The sequence below is a fragment of the Camelina sativa genome, chromosome 18 (assembly GCF_000633955.1).
Source record: "Camelina sativa cultivar DH55 chromosome 18, Cs, whole genome shotgun sequence".
NCBI classification, from domain to species: Eukaryota; Viridiplantae; Streptophyta; class Magnoliopsida; order Brassicales; family Brassicaceae; genus Camelina; species Camelina sativa.
In genome coordinates this window covers 16058950-16068331 of record NC_025702.1, presented here as the reverse complement: position 1 = coordinate 16068331, position 9382 = coordinate 16058950, and the positions used below count along the sequence as shown (strand labels likewise).

General features: G+C 39.2%; 4 protein-coding genes across 4 annotated transcripts in view; 2 read left to right on the top strand and 2 right to left on the bottom strand.

The window, feature by feature from the left end:
- LOC104761945 (sorting nexin 2A-like) overlaps window positions 1-341 on the top strand; it is a 5214-nt gene extending 4873 nt beyond the window's left edge. Inside the window, exon 6 of the mRNA XM_010485141.2 lies at window positions 6-341. Within this exon, the coding sequence (XP_010483443.1) occupies window positions 6-26 (21 nt within the window). The 3' untranslated portion in view covers window positions 27-341. The remainder of the gene's footprint in view (window positions 1-5) is intronic.
- LOC104761942 (exocyst complex component EXO70B1-like) overlaps window positions 1-3034 on the top strand; it is a 3796-nt gene extending 762 nt beyond the window's left edge. Inside the window, exon 2 of the mRNA XM_010485139.2 lies at window positions 888-3034. Within this exon, the coding sequence (XP_010483441.1) occupies window positions 906-2780 (1875 nt within the window). The 5' untranslated portion in view covers window positions 888-905 and the 3' untranslated portion in view covers window positions 2781-3034. The remainder of the gene's footprint in view (window positions 1-887) is intronic.
- On the bottom strand, window positions 3270-4838 carry LOC104761941 (40S ribosomal protein S4-3). The gene is made up of 4 exons (XM_010485138.2): window positions 4729-4838; window positions 4365-4442; window positions 3991-4269; window positions 3270-3882 (listed from the first exon to the last, which is right to left on the bottom strand). Exons 1-4 carry the CDS (start codon window positions 4729-4731, stop codon window positions 3454-3456), a joined length of 789 nt encoding a protein of 262 aa, XP_010483440.1. The 5' UTR covers window positions 4732-4838; the 3' UTR covers window positions 3270-3453.
- The window catches only part of LOC104761935 (E3 ubiquitin-protein ligase listerin-like), a gene marked incomplete in the record, with an annotated part of 14850 nt that continues 12841 nt past the window's right edge, over window positions 7374-9382 (bottom strand). The window contains 4 exon segments of the mRNA XM_010485125.2: window positions 7374-7714; window positions 7937-8167; window positions 8266-8724; window positions 8809-9382. Of these exon segments, the coding sequence (XP_010483427.1) occupies window positions 7487-7714; window positions 7937-8167; window positions 8266-8724; window positions 8809-9382 (1492 nt within the window).

The window sequence follows — 9382 nt, the reverse complement described above, 5'->3', positions numbered from 1 at the left end:
ACGATATAGAGAAGCAGAGCAGCTAACAAAAAAAAAGAGATACATAGAGTGAACGAACGATGTTCATTTTGGGCATAACCATACCAAATCCATGTTTGGCACAGAATCACATTGCGTAATAATTGTTGTCAAAAAGTGTTAGTAGTTTCCTTATCATATGTTGTATCTATCTGATAGAGTTTGGTAAACGTTCTTCTTTGTTTTTCGTTAGTTGCTGTAAATTAGTTTTTCTAGAAGCATCTCTGTCTGACTGCATCTGCATTGACCTCATATACCCATTGTTTTCACTTTTCTGGTATATGCCGCAAAAGATATATGAGTTTGGTAAACGTTCTTCTTTGTTTATTTGAGTTGCTATAAATTAGTGTTCTAGAAACATCTCTGGCTGAATTTGCATTGACCTCATAGGTCATACCCATTGTTTTCTGGTAAGCCGCAAAAGATATTCTTTCCTGAAAAGTTTTAGGGACAAATTGAACTATCAAACCACCAATCTTACTCGTAAACAGGCCGGTTTTATCCCCTTCACCGGTTAGAAACAGTAAGAAAGGAGACCAATGAGGGAATGACAGAATAGTCTCGAAGACGTCAATATTAACGAAAGCGAGAGATTTTCACAAAAAGACAGCAGAAAAGAAATTATCGCAATATTACACGCCCGTGCCATTTTTCAAACAACGCGGACAGGTCAAAGATCACGTCTGTCTTCAAAGGGGTAGTTTCGTCACTTCACAGAGGTTTCTTCTTCTATCCATCCAGTCTTTCTTCCTTGCTTGGAACTTTCTTCGTCTTCGATTCCTTGCTTTCCCCGCCGATCTCGCTTTGTGTGACCTTTTTTATTTAGTAGTGACTCTTAGAGATTACAGAAAGAAAAAAAAGCTTAACACCACACTGATTCAAAACTCATGGCGGAGAATGGTGAAGAGAAGTTACTTGCTGTAGCCCGTCACATAGCCAAAACACTTGGCCATAACGAATCCATGGCCGATGATATCTTACAGATCTTCTCCAACTTCGACGGCAGGTTTTCCCGCGAAAAGCTCGCCGAAGGTCAAGCTGGAGAAGATGGATCCGGAGTCGCTGTACTCGAACGAGCTCTCAATTCAATAGACGTTCAGATCTCTCGCTTCGTTGCCGCGGATCAACCTATCTGGGCTGATCCTTCCGATTCAGCTGCTTTTCTCGATACGATCGATGAGTTTGTTGCTATCATCAGAGAGTGGAGTCCCATGGCTTCAGAGAAACCAATCGGCGTCTGTCTAGCACGCGCCGACGATATGATGCAGCAAGCTATGTTCCGCATCGAAGAAGAGTTCAGGTCACTTATGGAGCGCGGAGCTGAGTCTTTCGGACTTAATCCTCTGGGAGACGCTGGTGGGACGAATCATCGTTTCGACTCTGAGGAAGAAGATGACGACGACAGAGATTTCCACAACGGTGACGATGTCCAGATCCCAGTGGCGCAGCCACTCACTGACTACGATCTTATCATCGATGCTCTCCCGTCGGCGACGATCAACGATTTGCACGAGATGGCTAAGCGTATGCTTGGCGCTGGTTTTGGTAAGTCGTGTTCTCATGTTTACAGTGCTTGTAGGAGAGAGTTTTTAGAAGAGAGCTTGTCGAGGTTAGGGTTACAGAAGCTGAGTATTGAAGAAGTTCATAAGATGCCTTGGCAGGAGCTTGAGGATGAGATTGATAGGTGGATCAAAGCTGCTAACGTCGCCCTTCGAATCCTTTTTCCTAGTGAACGCAGACTCTGTGACCGTGTCTTATTTGGTTTCTCATCTGCTGCTGATCTTTCGTTTATGGAGGTATGTCGTGGCTCTACTATTCAGCTTCTGAATTTCGCTGATGCTATTGCCATAGGAAGCAGATCACCTGAGAGATTGTTTAAAGTGCTTGACGTATTCGAGACGATGAGAGATTTGATGCCTGAGTTCGAGAATGTGTTCTCGGATCAGTTTTGCTCAGTTCTTAGAAATGAAGCAGTAACCATTTGGAAAAGATTGGGAGAGTCGATTAGAGGTATATTTATGGAGCTTGAGAATCTGATCAGGCGAGATCCGGCTAAAGCTGCTGTTCCTGGCGGTGGTCTTCATCCGATCACTCGTTACGTGATGAATTACCTACGTGCGGCATGCAGATCCAGGCAAACTTTAGAGCTAGTGTTTGAGGAGAGTAATGGTGTCCCTTCTAAAGATTCAACTTTGTTGACTGTACAGATGTCTTGGATCATGGAGCTTCTAGAGAGTAACTTGGAAGTGAAATCCAAAGTGTACAAAGATCCAGCCTTGTGTTATGTGTTTCTGATGAACAATGGGAGATACATTGTTCAGAAGGTGAAAGATGGAGACCTAGGATTGCTCTTAGGAGATGATTGGATTCGGAAACACAATGCTAAAGTGAGACAATATCATATGAATTATCAGAGAAGCTCGTGCAATAAGATGTTGGGGTTGCTGAAGGTGGATAATACAGCGTCAGGTATGAACGGTTTGGGGAAGACTATGAAGGAGAAGCTGAAGCAGTTCAATATTCAGTTTGATGAGATATGTAAAGTGCATTCGACGTGGGTAGTGTTTGATGAGCAGTTGAGAGAAGAGCTGAAAATCTCACTGGCCAGGCTTTTGGTACCGGCATATGGGAACTTCATTGGAAGGTTCCAGAACCTTGGAGACATAGGGAAAAACGCAGATAGGTACATCAAGTATGGAGTTGAGGACATAGAGGCGCGTATCAACGAGCTGTTCAAAGGCACAACCACGGGAAGAAAATGAAGGTAACAGACAGAAATAGCCACTTGTTCTTTGTAACGAACCACCTGCTGATTACCAATAGCGAAGTCTTGCAGAGGTGGATTTGTAACATGTATTGTATCCTTTTAGACAGTTAGCTCAGCTCTGTTGTGTTGTGTTTTGTAATGTTATATTGTATTCGAATCATGTTTTTTTGTCATTGTAAAAAGGAGAAAACAGTTGAAAAATATGATATGGTCAGAGGCTTCATACTGCGTGAACCCTGTATTTATCAACATGCTCTAAGGCTTTCCTTCTAACAAAATAAAGTAAGAGACTCTAGAATGGAGGCTAGGAAACATGTTCTAAGGCCTTTTAATCTTGCTTTCTTTCAACCTTAAACCTCTGCTATAAACAAGATTTTTCTTTATTTTGCCAATTCTCCATAAATGTATATAATGATCACCAAAATACAATAAGAATATTATCAACCATGAAATCAAGAGCTCCATAACCAGACAGGCAGACAAGTAGAAATGCAAGAAAGTAGAAAACAGGAAAGGACACAACGAGGATGTTTGAAGTTTCTTTCAACTCTTGAAATAAATAATTTAACAGAAGTTCCAAAACTGAGCAGAGAACCAAAAGAAACGAAGCGAGTCTAGAAAATATGAGACGTCTAACGAAGCATAACAAGGAACTGGAAATCACAAAATTAAACAGCCTGTTGATCACCGAGCCTCTTCCTGGCCTCCTCGATGATAGTCAGCTTAATACCTTTACCCTTAGGAAGAGACACCCACGGCTTGGTTCCTTTGCCAAGGGTAAACACATTCCCCAACCTTGTTGCAAACTCATGTCCTGTTGAGTCTTGGATGTGGATTGTCTCAAAGCTTCCCTTATGCTTCTCACGGTTTTTAATGACACCAACACGCCCTCTGTTTCTACCTCCTGTAACCATCACAACATTACCAACATCGAATTTGATGAACTCCACAATCTTGTTGGCCTCAAGGTCGAGCTTGATGGTGTCATTGGGCTTGATGAGCGGGTCAGGGTAACGGATGGTGCGACCATCATATGTGTTCAGGTAGGGAATGCCCTTCTGCCCAAACTGGATCGATCGAACCTTGCAAAGCTTTAACTGCACAAGAAGAATAAAAGAAGAAATATTGTTAGAACACATATTCTATCAAGGTCAAAGCATCAATCTAAAAGAAAACACGAAACAATGAGAAGAGGAGACGCAAACCTTAGCTTCCTCATCCCTGATGGAGTGGAGACGGAAACGTCCCTTGGTATCGTAGAGAAGACGGAAGTTCTCATTGGTCTTTGGGATAGACACAACATCCATGAAACCAGCAGGGTAAGTCTTGTCAGTCCTCACTTTCCCATCAACTTGGATATGCCTTTGCATCAAGATGGAAATCACTTCACGGTAGGTAAGAGCATACTTCAACCTGTTCCTGATGATAAGGACAAGGGGAAGGCACTCCCTGGACTTATGAGGTCCTGAAGATGGTTTTGGGGCCTGTGTGTAACCAAAAAAAAATGAACATAGTCATTCACAGAACTCAACGAGAGAAATATAAATTGAATCAGCCAAGAAGAGAGTAAAAGACTTACAAATGCACCACCAAGTTTGTCAAGCATCCAGTGCTTTGGGGCATTGAGCCTCTTCAAATGCTTCTTCAAACCCCTCGCCTGTAAAAAAATAACAAGATCAGTATCAAGAACACTGTCAAATGCAAATATATGTCATCATCATCATTATCATGACCTAGAGCAACGACACATCTGAGATCTAAGGAAGTCAGATCTACGAATTATTGAATCAATCCAACTAAACTAATCTGAAGACAACTAAACATTTCTCGACATCACTAACACAAACCAAAGCTAGAACAGAGAGAATTGAGAATCGAGGTAAGAAACGATGCAGATGTAAACAGCTACAAAAGCTAGAACAGAGAGAGAGAGAACGACGAACCATGTTTGGAGATTGCTAGCGTATCTCCGATCTGAATGACTTCTCTTAAGAATGAATAGCTCCGAACGACTGGTGAGAGAGACAACGAGAAAAACCCTAATTGGCAGTTTAAATATGCTCTTCCATTCCATCTCTACCCTTTAAAACTATGTTAGGGTATGACGGGCTTATCAACCGAAGGCCCATTATCTATTTGTTTGGATTTCATATTTGATGTTCCCTTTCTTGGGCCTTTTTGTTGGACCAACATCACTGTATTTATATTTGACCCTTTATATTTCATGAGTTAATTCTATTTTTTTTTAAATTAACATTTATATAACCAAAATAATAATTATATTTTTATGTATATAGCTTGATACTTTTCCATCAACTCTGTATTTTGATAATTTTGAAATGTTAAACAAGTAAAATCTTTTAGTTACAACGATTGAGGAACGAATCCTTGGCAAATCTATTACAAAAAAAAAAAAAAAACAAATCTATTTCCTCATTTAAAAGAAATTTCTATTCATTTTATTCTAATTATCTCTAATTATTTTCTAATGTCATACTCGTATGATATAGTTAAGTGTATACTAAAGGCTTGTTTTATATCATAAAAATGATAAAAACTAACATAAAGTCGTTAAAAATGCATCACAATGTCATTGGTATTTAGTGTTTTTTGGAATAAATTAATTTATTAGGGTACAATAGTAATTACGAAATCAATATAATTCATTAGATTTTAATTTTTTTTTACCACTCAATGGGTTAATCTGAGATATATCTCTGGAGACATTCTATTTGGGTGGCTTAGCTTCCAAACCGTAAAAAAAAAAAAAAAAAAATCATTAATTATGATCGAAAATTTAAAATTCATTTTTTAAAAATTGTTAACCAATCAAAATCGAAAAACTAATATTTTCTATCATATTATTATTATTAAAATTAAATATGATTTTTCAATCACCTTTGTATGATCTTATTTTCAAAATATATTCATCCATAGTTATCAAGATCTAAAAACGTTTTAGTTGACTTTCGACAAACACAAGAACCATGTATATTTGTATAACACAATCATAAGTCTTCGTTTAATTATAACAATCTCAATACATGGATGTGGTATGAAAATTATAGATCACGATAGAAGTGACTAGTTTGGATGAGAATTAAAAAAGGGTAGTAGGGCAAGTCTTCAAACAAGTCATTCCTTCTTTTGTCATTATTGCCTCCTTCGTCCTTTGTATCAACTATCAACACAAATTAAGACCAGTTTCTTTGATTGCAAGTATCCGAGTATATTTCTATGTACTTTCGTTTTTTGTTTACGTCAGTTTTACGAGTGATTTACAAATCCATTCTCGTACGTTTTATGTAATTTTTTTTCTTTTCAAGAGTGACGTGTTTGTTGTATTGATTTTATCCTACCAGGTAAAAGTAATTAAAATATGGTTAATACATGTAGATATTTGAACATGAAAGGAAAATGAATAAAGAAAAAAACACCTCTGATTTTTTCTGTCCTATACATTTATTTTTTGGGGTCAAACTTCTGTCAAAAACACTAAAAACTTTAAATCCCTGACTTTTTTTGGATGAAAGTCTAAACAATTTATTCCATGTTAACAAAACCCTAAAACCAGACGATATTTTTTGTAAAACAAGTTGGTAAACCTAAAAGATATAAGATAACTTTGTCGGTGATATCTTCTTCCCAAATTTGAGTTTGCTAATTCTTTTTTCAAATGCGAGTTTTCTTCTCCATAATAGTAAAGATAAAACAGAATCAGGATCTCAAAATCTAGAATTAATGTTGTTGACCAAAAATTGAAGTAGCCCGGAGCCCTGAGGAATAGGGAGTGAGTTGAAAGACGAGGTCTTCTCCCGTTAACAAATCCCCTGTTAATAGTAATCACTGGACAAAAGGAGGAGACAAGAATATTAATGCGTGTAGGATCGGTCCAATTGCAACTAGTGGCTCAGGTAAATAGTGGATCGGTTCTGGATGTGGTACCCGAAGTAATTTTCTCTATTTATTGTCTTTTCCATATTCACTCACATACGTGAAACGAAACTCAACACATCTATGTATATCAATGGCGATACGTTCCTTGAACCTTTGGAAAGTAAAAACTAAAAAGAGAGTTAGGGTTTAAGCAAAACTGACACACTAATGTCACAAAATGCATCCTCATCACCGTTATTGGATCAGCAAGGAGATTGGCACAAGGGGCAGAGTTTCTTATTAGACGTTAAGAACCACTTGTCTAAACATGCTTTGTGAAACCTGTACTTGCACGTCACGCAAGCCCGCCTTGGAAGGCTGTGATTCACGGTGTGAATCACACTGTAGCATATCGGGCAGTCCTCTACTCCTTCAAATTCCTTATCCGAGTTTCGCTTCCATATCCTTATCGCCTCCGCCAGAGCCCCATTCTGCTTTCAGTAACACATTAAAAAGGAAAGAAAACATTCAGCCAAGACATGCACTCAATTAAGTCAATTATGTTGATGTGGGCTTTAGATGGAGGGAACAAGATTAATCATATATTTTCGTGAATCTACCAACTTTTTCTGCCACCGTATTATTGGTGTATATGATGGAACTGGATATTACTTAGGTTAACAAAGATCTACATGACTCATAAGNGTATATCAATGGCGATACGTTCCTTGAACCTTTGGAAAGTAAAAACTAAAAAGAGAGTTAGGGTTTAAGCAAAACTGACACACTAATGTCACAAAATGCATCCTCATCACCGTTATTGGATCAGCAAGGAGATTGGCACAAGGGGCAGAGTTTCTTATTAGACGTTAAGAACCACTTGTCTAAACATGCTTTGTGAAACCTGTACTTGCACGTCACGCAAGCCCGCCTTGGAAGGCTGTGATTCACGGTGTGAATCACACTGTAGCATATCGGGCAGTCCTCTACTCCTTCAAATTCCTTATCCGAGTTTCGCTTCCATATCCTTATCGCCTCCGCCAGAGCCCCATTCTGCTTTCAGTAACACATTAAAAAGGAAAGAAAACATTCAGCCAAGACATGCACTCAATTAAGTCAATTATGTTGATGTGGGCTTTAGATGGAGGGAACAAGATTAATCATATATTTTCGTGAATCTACCAACTTTTTCTGCCACCGTATTATTGGTGTATATGATGGAACTGGATATTACTTAGGTTAACAAAGATCTACATGACTCATAAGGTACAGTACCTGATTACGAACAAACAGTTGCATAGACATCAACCACTTCCTCTGCTTTGCTTCGCTTATGCCAATACTTTTTGTGCAATTAACGTCAACAGGCCTGAGTGGGTAAGAAACTGGAAGCCGGATCACGAGATCCATCCCTGTTTCATCCTTCGTATATGTAGCAACTACTTCGTTTGCCGCTTTACTTATGCTGACTGAAAAGCTCTCATCATTAAAGTCTGCCTTCTTTATCTGCGGCTCACATAAACAATGAACAGAAAATTTGCAAATGCATTAGTGAGACTTCAATGCAACTCTCAGAGATGAGAAAATATTTTTATTGCACATACCTGAGACAGTTCGTTCTTTATTAAAGAAGGGCTGCACCACGATCTTGTAAATGCTTCAATCAGAGATGATGCAGAACGGTCACGCATTTCGCTAAACCATCCTCGAACATAAGCTGGAAGGACACGTAGCATCAGGCCATATATCGCCCCAGCAAGCGAAGCCATCTTTCCAGTTTCAATAGGCCAAAGTGATTCAACCGTTGAGAGGGACGAACCCGTCATAATTGCATGAGTGGCTGCAGAAGCTACCACAGATAACTCCGTCGGAATATCCCCATCTTTTTTTTTCAAGCTCTGTGCCATGTATAATTCTAGAGGAATGTGCTGAAAAAGACTATCTAATATCAACGGATTTGCAGTTTTCTCTATATACTGCACCAGTCTTTCTCGTCCTTGTGTTAGTGAAGGTAAAGAGTTAACATGCGAGAGTAACAAAGACCATGCCAGGAAAGTTTGCACCTGCCATTAGAAGTGATCAAACAGTGATTGACTTGCCTAAAAAGGGAAAATAAACCAAATAATGTTTTTGAAAGTGAAATTTACCCTTTCTGGTGCAGTTAAATCCGTATCAAGAAGTTCATGATTTAACTTCTCAACCATACAAGATACTTCGTCTCTTAGCCGTAGCTTCTCTTTAGATGTCACACCAGTATCTCCTGAGTCCTGATCATTGAGAGACTCATCATTCAGTGGTGCATTCCCATCAGCAACTATGGCCAGCCTGGAAATAGGCTCAGTAGACAAAACAACGTATGCAGCAAGTTGCAATGACGGAATTGGATTGGAAGAGTACATTATTGCATACAAAGAGTTTATGGCTCCCTTGCTTAGACCCCAAAATTCCACTGCTCTGACAGCTCTATCTCTTGCACGCGGAGAAGAGTCGACCACAAGTTGAGCCACCAACTCCCAGAACTGTAAATGATCAACTCGAAATGAAGCAACAATAGATGCTGCCTCTGGGGAATATGAAGCAGCAATAGCCTCAGCAAGACCGGTGCAGAAGAAAAGACGCAGAACACCTTCAAGTATCCGATCCTTAACCGGATCCCATGTTTCATCTGCCAAGGATTTCAGATTGTCTTCACCTTCAATCGATTTATGCTTTACTAACGCA